This window comes from Heliangelus exortis, chromosome 9, assembly GCF_036169615.1.
Source record: "Heliangelus exortis chromosome 9, bHelExo1.hap1, whole genome shotgun sequence".
NCBI lineage: Eukaryota > Metazoa > Chordata > Aves > Apodiformes > Trochilidae > Heliangelus > Heliangelus exortis.
Genome location: NC_092430.1, coordinates 4,882,539 through 4,904,504, shown reverse-complemented (window position 1 = coordinate 4,904,504; position 21,966 = coordinate 4,882,539). Strand labels below are relative to the sequence as shown.

General features: G+C 40.5%; 1 protein-coding gene across 2 annotated transcripts in view; it reads left to right on the top strand.

Moving 5' to 3' along the window:
* Positions 1–21,966, top strand: part of NYAP2 (neuronal tyrosine-phosphorylated phosphoinositide-3-kinase adaptor 2) — a 121,460-nt gene that overhangs the window by 32,766 nt on the left and 66,728 nt on the right. For both annotated transcript variants that reach the window (XM_071751768.1, XM_071751769.1), the window contains exon 4: positions 21,388–21,686. In XM_071751768.1, the coding sequence (XP_071607869.1) occupies positions 21,388–21,686 (299 nt within the window). The remainder of the gene's footprint in view (positions 1–21,387; positions 21,687–21,966) is intronic.

Genomic DNA, 21,966 nt, shown 5'->3' with positions numbered 1-21,966 from the left:
TATGATAGCTGGTGGTGTTGCTGATCTGTGGGAGAGGCCTGAATGTGGCAATGGCTTTTCCTATAGTCTGGAACTCAGTGTTGCTGGCCTGGCTGCAATCCCAGCTGGCTTTGTACAGGGATCACATGAATATAGACATCAGTGATGGATTTGGAGTAAAAGCTTTCTCTGAGCTCTTGATTTCTTTGCTCTCCTTAAAGATTTCTAGCAAAGTGCAATGTGCATAACTCTTTTTAGCTCAAAGAACCTGTCCAAACTAGTGTCTGAAGTGTGGTTTCAGATGAGATTTCTCTAAGGAAAATATTTGTCTTTAAACCCTTTCATCTCTAATTAGGCCCAGGTAGCTGGGCTTCATGTCTGTGTGAGCTGTAATTGCTCATGTTTGCACAGAGGAGCAAATGAGGAGCTGCTGTGGCTGCTTTGTGAAATGCAAGCAAGCAGAATCTGGCAGTCAGGCCCAGGCAGTCCTAATGACTGACAGGTTCTTGTGAAAAAGAAAGCAGCTCCCCTGCATTTGGAACCTGCTTCTGATAACCATGCCATTATTTCAGAATTGGGGACTGCAAACTCTTCTTCCCTTTAGAGATGAGACTGCTCTGTGACAGCACTGCCAAGGGAGAAGGCAGGAGAGACTTGGGAAAGGAGGGCTTTGCTTTAGGGAAAAACTGCAGCCAGAGGACAGAGCTTCCTTTTCCCCCACAGTTCATGATGTAGTTAACAAAAGCACAAGACTAGGCTGGTAGCTTGGAATATCGGCTGCAGAAATGAGGCAGGGAAGTAGTGGTTAGAACTGATGGGGTGGAGATGAACCAGTTCATTTCTTGGCTGGAGTCCTGCTGTGCTCCAGCCCTGCCTTTCCTGCTGGGGCAGCAGGTAGGTGTGGCTGTTAAGGAGTTTTCTTACCCTCTTCTTCTTCCCTTAAGGCAATAGGAGCTGCTACTAATATGTCTGTGGCAGAGAGGATGGATATAAAGTTCTTGTGCTCCCAAAGGAGAATGCTTCACTACTTGTTTCTGTGACTTGTATTTGTGGCTTTGCTTGTTCTGGATGAATGGACTGAAATGATTCTCTCTGCTAAAAATGGGTACGTGGGAGGTTTCTGTCTCCAGGCAATAGCTACCTTGCTTCTGGAATTGTTCTTTTGGCCTGATTTTTCACCCTGCCTGGCTATCGGTGCAAGTCAAGTAGTTTCAGAGATTGAATTATGCTACTGAAATGTTACTCATGTGTTAAAATGGTGTGAAATCACAGTCTAGCTACTCGTGTCAGCTCCCTGGGAGTAAGGAGGGAGCTGAATGCTTCCATCCAACAGAGACAGTCACTGCATGCAAATCCCCAGTACCTTGTCTGAGGCTTCAGCAAGGATTTTGCTGTCCTCGGGTGAGATATCAGGTGATGTACAGGAATCTCCAAGTGAACCAAAACCGCAAGTCTGTTGCATCAGATTTTTTTTACCAGACTTAAGATGGAGTTTATTCTCTGGGGATATTGCTGTCAGTCATCAGTGAAGGTCTAATTAATTCTGTTGATTATTTATTGTTGTTTTAGAAGGAATTTCTTATTTCCCTCTCCATGAATGTTAGGTATGGGAAATGAAAGGCTTTAATGAAGGGAATGGGTTAACTTTTGCAGTATAAGTCAGTCCTACTCCTTCCCACTAAAAAAACCCAGAAGGGCCAAATACAAGTGTGACATGGTAAAAGGAAGCAGACTGTCTAAGCTCAGGTCTGACACTGGGTTGGGCATGTGTGTACCCATACTCCTTCACAGGATACAGAGCAAGGCTCTTCCCCTTACCTGGGGCTCTTCCCCCAAGCCTCTGTGGTCCCTTTAAGGTTTAGAGAATGGAAGCCACCCAAGATGTCACTTCATCACATGGTGGTAACTGCAGTCTCCCAGCTGCACATAGAGAACCCCTGCTCATCTTAAAGATGTGGGAGAATGTACACACACCAGAAACTGGCCCTGACGTGTCAGACTGCAAGAAACCTGCTCTAGTGACCAATTATCCTGAGTTTGCAGGGTGGTTTGCTGACTTGCTGTAAATAGCATTCAGTCTAGTCTCAATCTGTTAAAAGTATATGGCAATTAACATTTTTTTCCCCCAAGTATTTCTTTTGACAGTACTATAAACAAAGGCACTTCTGTGCATCTATCTTTGCTGAATTATTTATTTGAATGTAGATATGAATCATTCTTTATTGCAGAATAGAGTGTTGTCAGGTCCTAGTACTGAAACATCTGTTCTAATTAGCTGGAAATAAAATTGTAAAAAAATACTTGATTCTAATTAGGGTCTTTTTAATGTTTATACACTGTGGACTTGATCTTCCTCCCAACGACTGTGTAAATCTGGAATACTTTAATTGACTCTAGTACAATATTCATGCAAATAAGATGGAAACTTTATGGCTTGGTCTTATGGTTATTTTATGCTGATAGATGAATAAGAAAGCAGTTCAAATTTGAATTTTTTTTCATGCAGTAAAACCAGTCCACATTTCCTTCTGCAAATCTAGAGCATAGAAATCTTAGCAGCTATGAAATTCAAGGAGTATAGACCTAATCATACACTGAAAAATAACTGCACACTTTATTTTACATAAGAATATGCATATATTAACTGAGTCTTTTTTACAGTTGCTGGAATTTTTCAGCTGGTATGTGTAAACTTATTAGAGTTGATCTACATGACAAGCCAGACTAAGTCATACATATTTGAAGTTTTTCAGGTTCTCTGAGGTTTCCCCACATCATCCATTTTACCATCCATTTTTGTTTCTTTCCTTTTGAAATCAATCATCAGATGTTGTGGGTTGTTTTTTTTTAAGTGAAGTTCAGCTATTTCTCAGTGTAATTTTTCCAGTCTCCATGTTCATCAGGACACAATGCTGTAATATTGCCTCAGCTTTGTACTTCTGTCCCAAAGGTTTTCTAGAATAACCTTTTGAGGGTTGGGCCCAAAACCTAAATTTAACCAGAGGTGAAATGGGTTTGTAATTTGTATTTTACTCTATGTCTTCACAACCAAGACAAAGTTTAGATTTTTAGCTGAACCTCACTGAACTTTGAAACAGGTCACCATTAGTGACTTCTGGGATTTCATCTTTGATAAGCAGAATTTTTAAAATCCTCTTTGGTTTCTCACTGACTCTTAGTGATCTGTTTGGGATTTCCAGAGGCACTTCTGCAATTCCAGCACAAAGTCCAGACTCTCTGTGCTGGAGGTGGTTCTCCCTAAGGCTCATGTCCTGTATGTGACAAGTGTACAAACAAACAAAAGTATTTATTCTTTGTTTTCCTTCAATGAAAGTGAGCTTCAAAAATCATAAATGTTTTTTTTTTGTTAAGAGTTCAAATACAGTTATGCGAAAACAACATGGCTTCAAACTGTTTCTTTTTTGCAGCTACACAAGTAGAAGCTAAAATAGAAGAGGTTTTTGGGTTTTTTTAACAGCAAATAATTTACATGCTATTTTTCTCCTTTGTAAATGGCTTAAGGGGGCTTATGTTTTTATTCATATATTTATAAATTATAACTGTTTGGATAATTCTGTAGTTAATTCTTAAGCTGTTAAATAGCTCATGAACAATTTATCTTAAGGACTTTAATTCAGAATTGAGTTTATCAGTGGCTCTTTTCCTAGGTTCATGACTAGCTCTGGATTCTTACTTGTTCATGGTGCTGTAAGATAAGTAGTGGGTCTCTGTGTGGAATCTATAAGGGCAATTGCAGCAAATAGGAAATACTGGTGATCTGAGATGATTTAGCAGTGTAGTATATTAAGTTTCTGGTATGACCATGCCACTTTGAGTCTTGCCACCTGGGAGAATTCTTTGATGTCTATCCAGGTCTGAACCTGTTCCAGAACAGGGTGGATGTATCCTGTTACTGCAGATGTTTGCTTGGGGATTTGCTCACCCCAGCATCTCTTAGTTCAGGTAAGAAATAGAAGAAAATCTGTTAAGCTGTGAATTAGAGAGGTCTTCTGAAGAAAGATCATTTATTTGCCATGTAGGTCCTGAATGAATACCCAGAAGAGACTCTGTGCCAGCCTCCCTTGCTGTCCTGAGTTCTGCTTTATGGGTCCTGCTGCAACTGCATTAGCACAATCTGGAAAGGCCATCCAGGGAGTGCATTGATGTATAGTGACAGATACATTTGTGTTTGAAATATGGTCCAATAAATGGAGAGATTGCATTTATCACCTGTCTGAGGTGGTTGAGTGGGGGAGATGTCCAGGAAAGGGCTGTTCAGCATCCTTTAGGTTGTATCTCAATTAATACCAGAAACTCTGACTCAGTCAGTTCTGCTGCATTTAAGGTGACTGTAATGAGGGGCGTAATGTCTCTGAGAATTATCTGAAAATCTTTTAAAAGCTCTGTCACTATTCTTTCCCTTGAGCTTAAAGACTCATTTTGGGTACTTGCCATCTAGGAATCTACCTAATTACCTGAGGTTATATGCTGGTCAGTGAGAGAAACTTTATGAAGGGCAGGGGAATTGTCTTGGTGTTTGCCAAGTCAATAATTGGGCTCATCATTCCCCTGAAGATAAGCTGGGGGAGAAGAAGCTGGGGAAGCCCTGAGCTCTTAACAGGAAACTCCTGTTTCATGAGATAAGCCCTATCCTAAAGTTGGTCATCTCCCCATGGATGGGGACTTAGCCACAGAATTTCTTGGGTTGCATGAGGACTTGGGACTGGGTAGAAGACAAGGTTTAAGACATGTATTGCTGTATCCAAGAAAGTTGGTGGCTGTTCATAGATCCAAAGGTATTTGCTCTGGTTATAAAGCAGAATTCTCTTCCTAGTCTAATGAGTAAAAGGTAGAAGGATGCCATCAGCCCTTCCCCTCACAGAGATGGTCTCATGCATTACTGGAGAAGCTCTGCACCCCCTTTTGCTTCATCCTTTTCTCTACTCTTCCCAGGCTGCACTGAACTCTGCAGCCTGACCAGCTCACAGTGTCTTCAGAGGATTTTAAATTGCAAAACATCATTTCTCAGGTGGAGCAATTTCTTTTATTGCTCCTTGGAGATCCATTCTGTCTGTTTGCCTTGTCTCATTGATGTTGCTCACTGGCTGGTTCTCCTGTGTCTTGGATTGTGCAGACTGGAAGGAAGGGTTCTCATTTGTGAGAATGCCCTCACAAGCAAGATGAGGGCTGTGTCTTGTGCTTGCAGGCTTGAGCAAGTTATTGCTCCCAGCTCTCTTCCTTGCCTTCCTGTTGGAGATGATGAAATGAGATGTATCCCCCCTCTAATCACTGCAGTACTGCAATCAGACCTCATATTGATATGCTGAGCTTTACAAGATGGTGGGGCTACTGCTCTGTCTCTCTGCTTTGGCATCAGCTATCAGGAGGATGGGCACTTCATAGTGCCAGCTCTATTTGAATTTCATCCCAAGTCAGAAACCACTTGCCTTGAGAGAATGGGATGAAGAATGGAGTTCCAGCTAGATGGAGAGCAGTAAGAGCCCAGCTTTGCACTTGTTTCGTGTTGGTCCTCGATGGTTAATGGATATTTAAGGTGGTTTGTTCCTCCCACTTCATTTCCAACCGAGGAATTACTGTTGTTTATTCCTTCCTGAAAGAGATCCACATGAAAATAGCCTGGGGATGGGATGCAGTGTCTCTCTTTGTCTGACTTCTCTTTGCCTGTCATCATAAGGCCAAAGGTTGCTACCAGTTCATCTCTGTGTTTTAAGTGCATGAGTTATGTGTTAAGCTGCTGGGAAAATACTACAACCCAAGTACAGTTCCAAAAGCTCCCTTTGAGTTTACCAGGTTAAAGTGTGCTCAATTTAATGAGCAGCTGCAATGGTGTCACTGTAGCACATTTTTCAGATAAAGGTATCTTGCTGCAGTGTACGTGTCACAGCAAAACAGATTTTGCATTGCTTTACTAGAAAGCATTCAACTGTCCCCATTTAAATGTAGTGTAGTAGGGACATTATTGTTAACTGTGCACTGAGACAGTATATTGTGTGAGTTATCCAAGTTTTAATGGCTTTATACTCACCATCAACATGATACATCATAATTGCTTTTTTGGACCAGTTACAAGCTGAGTGTAAATATTTAGTATTAATGAATTCAGGCTTATGTGTAAGTGTATCTGCAGTGCAGCAAATATGCATCCACTTATGAAACGTCTCAGCATGCTCAGGGCACAAGTTCCCCCTTTCTTTTTCATCTTCCTCTTCCTGTTTATCTGCCTTCTGACAGGTGAAATAACTTACCCACAGTTTTCTTCCTGTTGTTACTGTCCCCTCAGCCTTGGCACTTCACCACATTTACTGGACACACTCTTGAATTTCTGTCTCTCTTTTCTTATGAGCACATTGCCCAAACACTCAAAATCATTTGCAGGTCACTGGCTGAGAGCTCTATCATATCCACAACATGAGGTATTTTATTTTATCTTTTTTTGTATTTATCTTGCATTTTACATATCATCAGACTTGATCTTCTTTTGCCAGTGTGCTAGGGAAATTTGGAAATCAACATGGGAAGGAGTGAAATGGCAGCTGTAGATAGGCAAGGACATTCTGTCCTTGCTTTCCAGGTCTGAGGCCTCACTGCAAACCTTTTCTGTGCTCTCAGGCCAACTTTGCCAGTTGTGTCAAAAGAGATGGAGTGGGGAGGTCTTCATAGTGTTAACATTTTGTCCCTGAATTCAAGTGATCTGTGATGGCTTGTGATGCAGCCTTCTCTGAAGGCTCCAGGGCTGTGTTCTGGCATCCTACCAGGTTGGTTCAAACTAATATTGGTTGTGGATTTCAGAAGTCAAATTCTGTCCACATGGAGAAAAGTACAAGCGTGTCAGAATGGTGGTTCTGTGTGTGTTCTGCTTCATCTTCTAACCTTGGAGATGGGGCAGTTGTCCCCCAGAGATAAGTAAAGGATTAGGAGATGCTCATATACTGTAAATATATGAAACTAAATAACTACAAGACAGCTGTACAGACAGACACCAACTTCCTGAGTGGGTTCTCTGAAGTCATTGCCATCCTGGCATGCAGGTCCCCCTCTAGGCCTGGCTCCTCTTTGTTAGAACAGAGCATCTCTATCTGTGTAGACTCAAAGGTGGGCCTTGGTTTCCCCAGCACTCCTCGTGTTGTCTTTCCTCCTTGTCACTGGATTAAGATCAACTGTTGTAAAACATTGTCACGAGAGACATTTGCTCAGAAGTTCCCTCAGTGTATAACCTGAAGTGCACAGGATGAGCAGTACAGGGGGCATACAGATTGGAGAATAGAGGACTGTGAAAAGATGAGTCTAAAATCAAAGAAATGAGAAAAAGAGCAGTGGATGCTCCTCTCCAGGAAGTCCTCATGAATGTTTAGGTTTCCTGCTGCCTTCTCACATTTTATAAATTGTCTGAGCAGAGCTAGTTCATACTCTTACCTAGCAAGATGCTGGTAAGAAAGATGATTTTGTGAAACTGGTTGGATACCTAGTGATAAATAAATTTGTAGGAGCAGTTTCCCCTCCCACATGACAGTATGAGTCCAGTTTTATTTGGTGGGTTTTGTAATTATCTTCTCATCAGGGCATGACTGAGGTAGAGCTTCCTCTGCACAGCCTTGCCTGTTGGAGATGCTTTTGAGCTCTTACAGCTCTTGGTGAGACCAGAGCCTCTGGGTACTGAGACTGGATTCGATGGTCCTGCCTACTGAACATTTGTCCTGTTCCTGCCTCAGGAGATGGCATAGAGAAAATAAATGCTGGGGAAGGGGAAAGAGGGTGTTGTGGCCCCGTTGTTCCCATAGGGGTAGCTGCCCAGGGGCTCAGTCTGCTGCTTTCAGTCTGTCTCCAATCTCTGTTGGCCTCTGTCTTTAAAGTCTGGGAGTACCCACAGAGAACCCATGGTTCTGCAGTGTTCATCTATTTGCTCTGTGTCTGAGATAGCTGTCCTGTGGTTAATAGCATAGACACTTTACAGAAATATGCATACAGTGTACCTTTTAGCCGTGGGTATTTAAACTGTCAGAATTTTGTGGTGGTATTTGTTTGGTTTAGGTTTGTTTTGTTTTGTAGTTTGTTTAAGCATTAATAAGTAACTTCAGTAGGATTTTTTTTTTAATAGAGACAAGTAATAGATCTGTTTGGGATTGCTTGGAGGCCTAGCTATTAACTGGTGGAAGGCATTTCTCATGTAATCCCTTGTAATTTTCTTAACAGTACTAGCATTTTATTGTCATAATTGAAGTAGAGTGCAAACTCTACAATCATTCTGTAGAGAACTCAGCCCTCAAATTGCTTCTAAAAACTATTGCTAGAGCTTGCTGTATGTTCAGCTCACTGAACTACTCAGTGATTTTATTCACAATATTAACTAACAGCATGTGTATGCCTGTGCTTGGAAATTTTCAAGTCTCCAGAGAATTCCAAAGTAGATTTCTATTGGAAGTCACCAGAACAAACTTGTGTTTCTAGTGACCTTGCATCCCTCTTGTATGTCTAACAAAGAAACCCTGACTTGTTTTCCCTGCTGGCTGCTGGTCATTTGAAAATCCAGGAGAAGCAAGGGTCTTTGTGGCTCTGGAGTCACTTTATGTTCTGCCTTCCAAGTATAAATTTAAAACTATATAGGTGAACTTCCCTTTGCCTTAGTGAAACAAGATTGATTGTCTATCAAGCACATCACTGCAAGCTCACCTTGATAATAATCTGAGTTTATAGACCTACTCAGCCTGAAAATAAATTGAAAGGTACTAGAATTAGTTTCTTGTGGGAACATTTTCTGCCACAGAAATTCTAATGAGCCGGTAATGGGCAGACTTGGCAAGGACCAGAATAATAATAGGAAACATTAGGAATGGAAGCTAACAAGAAAACAGAAAATGCAGCAAGAAATTAAGGATCAACAAGAGTCAATATTCCCAAGGAATACCGATGGAATTACTGAATTATGTATTGGAACATTGTCACTGGAAAACAGCACTTGCTGAGATTCAAGCTTTGTGTATAAGATGTGTGTGTGTGAGGCATACCTGTGTATGTGACTGTCTCTGAAGGACATTTTGGCAAGTTTTAATCTTTAATAACTTCGTTCTGTGAATGATCAGTTCCTGTTTTGTCTTTGAATTGCATTGCACTTTGCAGTTAAAAGCAGGACAGAGGAACAGCCCCCTGCTGACCAATTGATTGGGGCAACCCCCAGTCTGACTCCAACTCCTCCTGGCAGAGCTGCAGATGCCCTGGCAGGGCATAGGGTGCTCCTCTCCAGGGACAGCTTTAATCATTAGTCCAGCCATTCCTAAGCACTCCAGTGACTTGACTTGTGAAAAGAAAAGCTAACATTTGGTTATTTCAGTAGAAAGTTGAACTGTTCATTTAGACTCAGCTCTAACCCTGGAGTCCTGACAAAGTGTTTCAAGTGGGACTGTTCCAAGCATTGCTTTGACTAAGGATGTGATGCAGCAGTCTGGGATAGTGGGACAGGCAGAACTGGGGGATGTAGTCCTGCTCAGGTTTCTCAGTTTTGTTGTGCCTGTTTCAGACTTGAGATGTGCTGAATCTGACCCTCTGGCCTTGGAAACAAGATGTTACTGATTTGCTTGGCTGAGATGTTTTCTTCCTGCAAGCCTGCTTTTTCAGTAGCTTCTGAAACAGGCAGTCAGTTCACATTCTGACAAGCAGTATAAACCCTCTGTGGAAGTAATATCGGTGTCTTTTAAACAGTTTCTTTAATTACTCTCATTGTACATCAGTGTTAATACAGGAATTCAGTCTTTAATTTCCTGGGTATCTTCCTGATTTGTATAATTATTAAAATAATAATAATTTTAAAAGTCCTTATATTTTTATTTTTGCATTCTATGAGCCAAATTTAATGGTTGTCATGAGAGTGAAAAAATGTAGAAAAATACTTGATTTCTCGCTGTCATTTCTATACTACTTTCCTATGTCACTTCCTGTGTGTACAAGTGGAAAGGTCTAATAAAAGGGATATATCTGAGTCTCCTTTTGCAGATGTGCACTACTTGGCTCTTCTGAGAGTGAGGGATAAAATCAGTGCTGTTCATTTTCTCGTAATTTGAAGCAGGGCATTTTCTAGCCTGAAATTTAGGTTATTTCTCAATCCTGTTTTGTTCAAAACACAAAGGAAACTCTCATCTGTTCAATCCTAAGAAAAGAAAATTCAAATGCAGCTTTAAGATGGCTCCTTGCTGATCGGGGCTTTCTCTGACGCACACTGATTGCCTGTCACACTCAGTAAATCAGAGTTATGTATCTGCATGCCCAATCCTACTGATGCTAAAAAGGGATATAATTGTTTCTCTCTTCAGCTTGGAGGGCAATAAACCCAGTTTAATAAGCATATGCACAAATAACTCATATGTATTATGAAATATTATAGTATGCATTTATTTTTATCTGCATTTCACAAATTATAAATGCTAGCATTTATTAGACAACCCAGTTTTGTCACTTTCACAGTATGCAATCTCTCCCTGTCTATTTGTTCTCTCCTTGACCCTATACTTTCATGAACCTTCTTGGAATTTATCTAGGTCTCAAATTAAAGGTCTCCTAAAGATTTTACTGGATACACCTGTGAAGTGTGAATTTCTGTTGATATCTAAGGGTGGATTTGAAAAATTCAGCCTGGATCATGCTCAAGCATCTACAAAACTCTGTGGTTTTCATTTCATATGGTTTTTCTCTAGTGTTTTACAATCTCTACATGGTATTTAGTTTTCCCTTCCAAAAAAGCCTTGAGTCTCATTTTAAGAGTGTTCTCCTAGTCATGGACATAACACAACTTGAAAATGGACCACGTCAGGTTATCATGTAACTCTAAGCCCAAAATGTGAAATAGGCTGCTTTTACCCTCTACCTGGCCACAGGTTTTAGAAGGTGCTTTTTAGAGCTGCCATAATGTGATAGTGCTTCTTCTGTACTTTCTTTTTTTCTAATACTCAGCTTTTATTGTCAAGTGATGCATCCATTGGTTAGATAAGCATGTGCTGATTGGTTTTACTTAAAAACTGGTATCTTTTGCTACTTACTGAGTGAAAAATAAAATACTAAGAAATTCTCAGAGGCCAGAACAATGAGCTGGTAATAGCCAGAAATGCTAACATTTCTGCCTGTCGTTCTAGGTTGCCTAGAAAAGTATTTCTAGGCAAATTTACAGAATCATCTGTGTGAAGTATTGTGCAGCTTATCCTTCCTAAAACTCTGTAGCCTTTTACTGCATTTAGTAAAGTGGGTGATAGTGCCTATTAAAAGCAACGTTGCCATGGCTCTCCATAGAACTTTAAAGCCCGCCTGGTCCAGTACTATATGTAATGGTCAAAAAAATTTGAGTTTAAGGTTTTTATTCTTAGACCATCTTGAAGGAAATTTTTTTTGTCTTAGCATTACCAAACTGGAAATCTGTGGGTAGGCAGGCAGTAAGCACACAGCAGCAGAATTTTGTGCCTTGTGTGGGCAGTGGGGCAGGGAAAGGGGCATCACATATTCTGGAGCAGAGAACAAGAGTTTTTTCTTGTTGGAAGAAAACCAAAACCAAACCAACAAAAGAGTTGAATTGCTCTTATCAGAGACACCCAGATCCCCTTTGTGCTGGCTGCTTTGGGCTGCACTGCTTGGTGACAGTGCAGTGCCTCTGATCCCCTCCCTGGCTAAAGTTGTTTTTAAATATACTGCTGCCCATGGTATAGCACTGAAAGATGAGAAACCAATTCATGCTATGGCAGAGTTCAGCATTTCTACAGAGAAAATTTTTCAAGGTGGCTTAAGTGCCCTAGAAAGGTGCACACACTAAAAATTACTACCAGCAGCTTTGCAGATTTGAATAGTAATTCTTAGTGCAAGGAAAAGCTGTAACACATTATTTCTGGTTTGTCGTCTTGCAAAATGAGCCCCAGCCTTTGTGTAACTCCAGTTGCCACAGCTCACCACTGCCAGGCACAGAAAACACTTTCTCTTGGAAGCTCAGGTATTTTCAACATGCCACTCCATGACAGCTCCAAGGCATTACCTGTGGATGAAAGGGAGTTTACATGCCTTTAGTATGAATTGCACTGATCACCACCATGTTCCCCAGCATGTTACAAGGTGTTGCTCTTTGTTTAAATGTTTTAACTACCAAAAAAAAATCCTTGAACAGATTTTTCAGAGCTTGGAAAACATGCTTATTGCTGCTTCATCAAAATTTCAGCTCACCTCAGATTTATAAACCATAGCGATGACCCTTTGGACAATGTTAAGTATATGTCACTAGAAGAGCTTTTAAGGACCTTCCCTCAGTGTCAGAGCTTGCTGGATGTTATTTTGGCTCAACTCCCTGGCAAAAATTTACCCCTGTAAGAAAAAGAAATCCACAATGCAGCAATGACCAAAAAATAAGTCAGACTGAGATTCACATTTGCAGAAGTAATGGAGTGTGGTGAAAATCAGCGTGTGTGCTGATTTTTAGCAGCTTTGGTTGCTATCAGCGGCTTTTGTTGCAGCCATTTGTCTCTTGTCTCAAATTCCCAAATATGCAGAGGTATTTTAGAAGTCAGCCACTTACTGCATCTGGCCCTGGATACAGAGGAGAAAAGAATGTCTGTACATGGTGTTTGGCCAACTCACCCTGATTTGAAAGGGAATGCATGGGCATGCAATGAAGGTATCATCAGAAGACCTAGGTATGGAATTTATTCAGGAGCACTCTGGATGTATGAAGACATCTGGCAAGCTATACTTGTGCTGGCTGGTTTCTTCCAATGTCCTTGCTGAAATCATGAAGTCTTAACCACCTATATGCCTATCATACTTGCTTTTCTTATGTTCTGATGTGCAATATCAAATCAGTTGTGTTTCTGAAAATAGAATGTCCTTTTAAATTTATTTCTTTGAGCAAATAATCAGCTTCTGACAACCCTGGCTAAGAAGCTGACATCCATCAAGACAGAGATATAGTCACTTTATCTTATTATTTCTAAATTTAGGTGTGAAGCACATTATTATTCTCTTGTGATAATGATGGTCACTTTGCTGTGGATAAAGTGATATAAGCAGAGGGATTTGCAAAATTACTTTATCTTGATGAACAAGTCTCTTCAGACTTTGCTGAGAGCTGTTGATGCTGACATACAGGATTTCATGTATATTTTTTTTTACCTGGAGACTGTCCAGGGAAGAGGGATACCAGTATCCATGTCTGTGGAGTGATTCTTTCCTGTTTCCTGGGTTTATCACACCTGAGAAAAATGTTTCACACAGTTTTTGGAATCTTTGTTTCATTTTGCAAGGCACAAAGTGACACTCATACTGTCCAGTTAAATCACAAAGTGGTGATCAACAAATTGAGCAGAAACCTTTCCTTCAGAAATCAGAAGGAACAGAGAGATGATACTATGAATACTCTATAGCACACTGAGAGCTGAGGAGACAAGGCCACGGATTCTGACAGGGCTGTTACAGTGCAAAAAAGGATTTTCTGGTCAAGATTTGTATGGGTTACAGCACATGTGACAATCAGGAGATGTATCCAGCACAGCATTTAGGTAGTTTAGGGTGGGGTAAGCTGCAGAAAGCTCATTTTTTGTGTTATTCTTGTGTGTGCAAGGATCTATTGAGGACACATAGCATTCTAAGTGGGGAAAAATAACCAAGTAAGCCTTGTGCTGTTTTGTAGGAATTTGCCTGGGGTTTTTTTGTGCATTCTCCTTGAATAAAATTTTTATAGTAAAATCGTGTAGATCAAAATGGATGTAGTCCCATTTAAGTTGCTAACATACATATGCTCCTTTAGTAACTACAAGCTGACCCTGAATATCTATGAAAATATTACCTGGAATATATGGAATACATGGATCAAACTCCTTTCTCTTTGGCACTGGAGGTCATAGGATGCATTTATTTATAACCTAAATTTCTTTATATTTGAGCTTGGGTTTTAAAAGGAAAATAGAGTCATGTTTGCTCAAGGGACTCAGAAAATCATCTGTGCAATGACTGCTTGAAATAATTTTGAGTCTGGAAAGGCCAGACACAGTGAGATATTTGGTAGGCACAGTACACTCAGTTTACAAATCCCTCTTCTCAGAGTGTCAGCACCTTTCATTTGTTTGTCCAGGTTTATAGTTTTCCCAGCATCTGATCCACAAAAGGTTTTTTTATTGGTTGTTTTTCTTGTTGGGTGTTGTTTTTTACATTTTGCAGATTTTACTTCTATGACAATTCTTTGACTGAAAATGAAAGAAACACTTTATTTCAGAAATCCACAGCAATTATTCTGTACGTAAATTTATTCCCATATCTCATTGATATATTTGCTTAGCTACAGTTTCTCAGGCAGAGGGGTGTCTGTGCCATGTGGTTTTCCACTGAATGTGACAAAAACACAGCCTTTTTCTAGCTCCACCCCTTTTTGTCAGGCTGCAAAACCCCACTCCATTAACGTGAACATGCATTTGCACTCACTTTAAACCTGGCATATGGTTGATGTCTGATTCTAGGTGACTCTGAACATATGAGCTTTCATTTACTGGCTTTTAGCTGTGCATCTCCCATGCAAAATTAAAATATCTGTTGGCATATAAAAGCAGAGAGCTTTTCACTCCTGTCTGCTGAGTGTCCTCTGTATTCACAGCTCTGCCAACCTTGGCACATGCATTAGGGAGTCACCAGGAGGGGCACATGGGGCTGGAGCACTCCATGCCCTGTGTCCCAGATACAGTCTCAGTGCTGGTCCTCGGGGGAAAACACCATCAGGCCCCTGAGGATGTTCAGCCCCACAAACTCAGTGTTGATCCCAGTTTAAGAGGCAACCTACTAAAGGTAGAGGGGAAATGAGAAGCAGTAGCTGCACTTATGATCAGACATGGTGTATGAAATACAGTTTTGTTAAGCTCTCTGTGGATCAGGAAGGTCCTTAGTACTTGATTACTCCTTTGCAAACTGTGTAGCTTATGTCACATTTGTTGTAAAAACAGCATACAGAGTTTTCATTTATCAACATTTTGCAAGTGGTTTGATTTTGAGTCTTTCTTCTTTTCCCAAACCCCACCTGTTTCTAGTTTCAGCTTTTTACATTTAAAAAATAGGTGACTATGAATGTGTCCTGGTTTGAAGGGAGAGGGGTTAATAGAGAGCATCTGTCATTTGCTTGATTGCCAGCCCAGCCTTAGTCTGTGACAGGATCATAGCAGATCATCATTGCAATTAGGTTGTCTGGCATCTTATGGAAAACCTGCTGGGGACAGTCTTGGGCAGTTTTGCTTTTATCATCCCTGGTGCACTGCAGAGGAATTAGAGGTGTCCCTCAGGTGCTCACCAGGGACTCAGTTAATCTTACAGTACAGCCACAACACGTGGTGGTTCCATTTGATCTGGAGGATCTTCTGCATGCAAGGCTCAGTTCTGTCATGGATGGCAAGAGCCAGACTCTCAACACCAGCAGAGTGCTTTAAATGTGTAGGTTGGCTTGAATAAATGATTTCCTAGAAATAATCTGGTGTGAGATGTGGGCACATCTAAAGAAGTCTTGTGCAATAGTGCAGGTACATACAAAGGGTGTGTAAGTGCACTGCGTGTCTGCTGCATCCAACCCTGGGCCTGTAGTTATGACAGATGTGATAAAAGAGGAAAATTTATTTTATACAACTATTATATCCTTTGTCCTGAGAGGTGTGACTGAAGCAGCAGTTGATCTCCTGCCTCAAAAGCAGGGCCAGATGGGAGAGATAAAAAGTTTGATGTGCACAGATGTGTCGCTTGCTCACCTAAGGTAGTCCACCAGGTACACAGAATTACTCCAGATTTGACCTTTATTATGACTTTTTTACTCTTCACTCTGTATCTAAAAGTAGTAGTACTATCCTCTGGATCTTGTTGTGAGTTTGTCATGAATCATTTGGAGTCTTTCAGGCAAGTAATGAAGAAAAAAAATTGTCTATGTCCCCTCCTGGGGAATAAGGAGGGGGACCTCTGAAGTGTGATGGAAAAAAAAAAAAAATAGAAATGTCTGTAGTTTGTTTGTGTTTAATTTCTATAATAAAAATGGTGGAGATTTATGTAAAACCCTACTTACAGTGCAGTTCCTAAATCCATGATTGTGATCCTGCCCTTCTTTCTTCAGCATTACATTTCATGGTCTGCTGAAATCATGTTTAGGGGGATAAAAATAGTATATCTTCTGTTTTTTGGCATCCAACCTCTAATTTACAAATATAATTTATGCTAATCTTGAAAGTGCTTCTCAGATACAAAGTAAAATGTGTCATCCTTAGTATATGTGTGTATAATTTATTCTGATGGGGAATAGACATTTCAAAGCCATTTCAGCCCTTTATACTAAGAACATTTGATATGAGCAGAGGAGCTGGGCATTCATTGCTGTGAGGGTAAAGAAGTAGTTAAAACAACAGTAGCTATTCTCTTAGCTCAAAAAAGATAGATGCACCAAGGGATGAAGTGCTGTTTGCTCAGTCAAGCCAGCTCATATACAGTCCCTGAGTTAAGTATTTTTATTCCTTTTTTATTTTTGCTGGTGATTAGTCACTTTTATGATAGGCTTATAAAAATCTTCCTACATCATCACAGTTATTTTTCTTTTTATGACTTCCCTCTTCCTCAGTCTGACTCAGATGGCTTCCCTGAAGGATTAGATTTATGGCATGGTGGGTAGCACTGCTTGGGCTTGCAGCTCCCCCAGAATGAAGAGCCCTGGCAGTCCATGGGTATTGTTTGTCCTGCTATTTGTAGTTAGGCAGAGGGGAGAGTAAGTCTTAAGCACAAGAGCAGTGAGCAGCTCCTACTGAAATGGCTTTTCTTGTTTGCAAGAGGACAGTGGTCCCAGACTGGGCTGTATCATAGCAGAGAAATGGCAAAATACCATAAAAGAGGCTATGTCACCAGCAGAGTACATTTCCTTCGTTTTGCTTAGGAGGTTAGAGTTTCATAGTCGGGTGAAGTTCCCCTTTTAAACTTGGGGATAAAAAGTAAGGAAATTTCACGAAAAAGAGCACAGGAAGAAAAGTAGAAACCACACAAAGATGGTTAACTACCAAGTGGTTGTTGGTGTCTGAGGTATGAAACTAATCCATTATAAATTTGAAGTAAGAATCTGGATGGATACCATGAGCAAAGGTAGATAGATAGCAGCAAAGAAAATGTGGCTCTAGGGTATTCTGACTTTGTGGCACTTAGATATTCCCAAGAATTATCCTACTCCTTTCGATTGTATTGAAGGATTAAATATTCAACGCTAAAGCAGTAACACCAAGTAAAACAAAGGTTTTCGCTTAACTACTAATGTATTTTCCAGGGTTCAAATGCTGCCTGGACCAAGTAATAAAACTTCACAGCAAATTAAAACTGTTATTTACAATGCTAAATAGGAACAATGCAAATTAAAAAGACCACATGGACTGAGGCAGCCAGTCTCTGGATACTTTTTCTTTGCCATGCATTTTTCATCGATGTGATGAGAAATTAATTTTTTTTAGTTTTATAACTTAGAAACTTGGAAATATATTCTAAGATAATAGAAACCTTATGACTCAAAGCAAGGTGTAGATGATGTTGCCCATGATCCGTCCACTTAGTGTATGTTTTGTGTTCTTTTTTCAATGTTTAACCTTCTTCTGTAATTTGTCCTTTATAATACCTGTATGATTTGTAAAAAATTGAAAAATACGTAAGACTTTCCTCTCTGTCATTCTTCAAACACCCAAGCAGGCAGGTAGGCTGATACCATGGGTAGGAACAGCAAGGTCAGTATGGTTTTATGTTAGCCCAGTTCTGACCTCAGAAATCTCAGCTGACAGATAAAACCTTCACTGGAGGTATCACAAAACTCATCAGATCCATTAGTTGAAGCTCTTCTTCATATTTCAGAAATGAAAGCTGAAATCCACTACTACTGCTTTAAGGCAGATCCAACCATTTTGTTGTAATGATTCAATTCCAGTACTGTGTAGGAGACGGAGAGGGATGGGATGTTCTTCTACCTTCCAGTGTCCACAATGTCCTGGCAGCACTCAATAGTCTCCATCAGGCTTGTTAGGTAGACTTTGGAGCAGCCCTGTACCATGTTTCTGAAAGAGGAGCTGCCTCAGAGCACTCCTGAAGGGTGTCTGGAACCAACCTCACTCCACGGCCTCTTTTTTCATTCTCAGCAAATTTTTCATCCTATCAGGCAAATACCAAAGTGCATTTTCAGCACGAAGTCAGCTTTGCTCTAAGTGTGTAATGTGAGTGATTGGATGATTAATTTTGTATTACATAATTCATGTCTCTCTTTGTAGACAAATGTCTTGCATTTTTAACAGTTATTTGAGCGCTGTACGTAATTCTTTGTCAGAGAAGCAGCTGAACCTGGCCAAGTTCAAATTGAAACTTCCCAGAGGAATAATCCAAATCTGTATTTCCATATATATTAATAAACTGTGTAATACTTGCAGCAACTCATATAATACAGTTTGGAAATGAGAGAACTCATTATCAGTACAATGAGGAGCACAGGCTCTTTCCTGTCAGAAATAATGGAGTGAGATCTACACAATTATTTTCCCTTGGTGTCTCTGTAGTCATTTATGCAGCAAGGTGTGTTTAAGTCTTTCTCAGCCTGTTGTGCTGAAGTGGGACATAGACCAGACCCATCTAACTCCTGTTGTTGCAAGCAGGAGGAGTATATAAATAAAGCCTTTAATTCTGTTTTCATTGTGTAGCATCAGCAGCACTGCTGCTGCAAAGCTGCATTGCAGAAGTCCCAATGTGCTTCAGCATGCTGCAGTCTGAGGGTAGCAGATGCCACATTTGAAACCTAACATCTGCTTTTGCTCTTGTGCTCCCAGTGTGAACCTGGGGTGACACTTTTCTTCTTGCACCAGCGTGGGTTTCAGTCTGTGCCACTGAGATCTGAACCTGGCTCTCCATCCAGCATTCACTTGCACTTATTAGTCAAGCTACACTAGGAAACACACCCTGCCTGATGCTCAGGAATCACTACCAGAATAAGTAACAAACTTTAGCCTTCCATCATCCTGATCAGTGACCAGGGTCCAGAACCAAGAAGGAGAAGCTAGTTTTCTTCAGCTTGGGGTTTATAGTGCTTAACCATCAGCTGAATGTTGGCTTCTAAACTCTCTTTTAAATGTGGCTGAAGAGAGAGAAATTGTGTTTTGTTGTTTTTGTCTAGTAGCTGAGAAAAGGATGTAGAAACCCAAGACCAGATCTACTGCAGTGGTGAAGCAGAACAGTAAGGTTTGTCCTCTCTAAACTGGTTATAGGCTGTTTATTCTGGATTAAGTGTAGAAAGCATGCGAGACAGGTTTTCATCCATGATGTTGTAAGGAATTCAGTAAAGAATGAAAAAAATATGAGAAAAGCAGGAAAAAGAAGCAACATGATTTAATTGTTTGAGGCAGTGCATTTAGACAATTGACCTATTTTTAATGATTTTATTTCTGGAATACAAAATGCAGTAGTATGGCAAATAACCCCCATGCTTTGTATAAACACAGTTGTGTATTCTTAAGAGAAGGTGAAACCTGCCACCTCAGTGGGATTTGTGTAGGTTCATCCCAGGAGAAATCTGCCCTATAGTGTGTGGTTTAAATACCTTCATGCAGCACTAATTGAATATTGCAACCTGATAAGAATTATAATGTCGGAGACATGGCAAATTGAAATTTTTATTTGCTAAGCATGATTTATCCATTAGACTTGAGGGAAGGAGGCAAACTCCTCACCTGTACTCTTCAGCACATTTGGATGGTAATCTTTTTTAAATAACATGATGGGCCCCTTTTGTAGTCCAGCACCAGAGGACTATATTCTTTTCAGAACAATTTATGAAAGATTAGCAGAGACATAGTTAATCATTTAAATTAGCTGCAGGTTTTTTATTAATCTTCAAAATAATGAGTTCTACCTTTTGATCTTCGTGACTGCAAATCCCTCTGGAATTGATGCCAATTAGAATTCAGTAATAATTTGGTTATGAACATGAACCAGTCTGTGCTCATGTGTTTGTACATGTGCAGGTAGGTGTCAGTGACCCTGGAGAGTGGCTCATGGTCACTTAGACCTCTTCAGTTGTTACCAGTTAGGCAAGTGGACCACTCCACTAGTGGAAATTAAGTACAAATATATGGACAATGGTAAGCAAACAAAAGTTGTGCTTTTCTGTACACAGGTTTCTATATTGCCTGGTGCCAATTTGATGCTTTTCAGACAACTGGGTATAGCTTGTGTATAGCCTGCAAGGAAAGTGAGGACAGCAGGGGGGAATGAAGTGACCTTACTCTCTTTTCACATGACCTTATGGGAAGTGGAATTGTCTTTTAAAGAAGGAGATAGTGCCAAATAAATTGCAACATCCTAAGGCAGCATCCAGTAGGAAATTTGCAGAGGAGCAAAGATGGCTTAGAGCTTCGCTCCATGTGAGGGGGAAATAGGAGGTAACTGGGGCTTTCTGGGCCTTCACATATCTCATACTGACATTTCTGCATGCCCCCAGTGGTACTATTTCCATCCTCCTTGCAAGCAGGCCCATGTTGACTTGTGTGTGTTTCTGGGTTTCTTTGTGCAGTCACTGAATTGTCTGACTTGAAATGTGCTGTAAGTTTCCAGCATGAGCATCAGCAAGAGCTGCTTTTCAGATAAGCTGATAAGCACCCATGAGTAGAGCAGGAACAGTACCAGGTTCCCAGTCCTGCCGTGCATAGTACAATGTAGTTCGTGCTATGACAGCACTTGTTTCAACTGAGCTTTCCCTGTGTTTCTGAATAGCTGCAGGTTATTTTCTTCCTGGTGTTCCACAGCCCATTGCCTTTTCATCTCCTGTGCTTCTCTTTTCCTAGTCTGATGATGCCAATGTTTGCAGCTCCATGTACATTTGAGGAAATGTTAATCTCAATTTCCCATATCAAAGTAATTTTCAGAGCATTTCTTTGTCTTACTGTTCCTTAATTCAAGAGAATGATTGATTGGTCCCCAGGAGCCTTTTTTCCCAAGGTACCTGAGCATCTGTAGTCAAAGATGAGAGTAGAGGAATGTGGATCGATACCAGTGTTACATTTCTACAGCAAAGTGCCTTGTCTTACTGGAAACTCTGTTCTGATTCCAAGTGCTTGCAATTCATTCTGTACATGGTTTCTAGCCATAATACTATGAAACCTGGACAACAGTTTTTCTCAATTTCTTGTAAAATTGAGTGAGCACATAGTGATGTATGTACATTTCAGTTGTTGGTAACATATGATGGAAAATAAAGTATTCTAGTAGTCATCTTGTGTTAAGAAAAGACTATTGGTTGTTTCCAAGTTCAGAAGTACAATTTGCTCATCACAGGCAGAACTGAGATCCTGGTCCCAGGTACCATTTAGGCAAAAGCTGCTCATTTACTTATATGGGTATTTTCTCTTACAGCATAGGTGGAGAAGTAGTGAGAGGAAATGAAGGAAGCTACGTGGGGAAACATTTCCGTATGGGATTTATGACAATGCCTGCTCCTCAGGACAGACTGCCACATCCTTGCTCCAGTGGCTTTACCGTGAGATCCCAGTCTCTTCATTCTGTTGGAGGAACAGATGATGAAAGCAGCAGCTCTCGTAAGCAGCCACCTCCAAAACCTAAGCGAGACCCCAACACCAAACTGAGCACCTCATCTGAAACAGTCAACACTGGAACAACAAGTAAAAGTGGGAAACTACCAGACAGGACTGAAGGTAAACACTGTCATTCTTTGGAAAAAAAAGTTGTGTTACCTAATGTCAAGATTATCAAGTTGAAAATCTTGCATTCAGTAATTAACTGTGTGTTTCTCCATGTATCTGTAAGTGCCAGCACAGGTATTGTAGATCATGGTTCTCCATATTTTACACCACTGGGTAATTGCCAGCCTTTGATGTTTCTCACAGATCCAGACCACTGATGTGGCCTGGTTGCATGCTGGGGAATGAGCTGAGTTAATTAAAAATGAAGTGAAAAAGAGATTGTGATCAGATG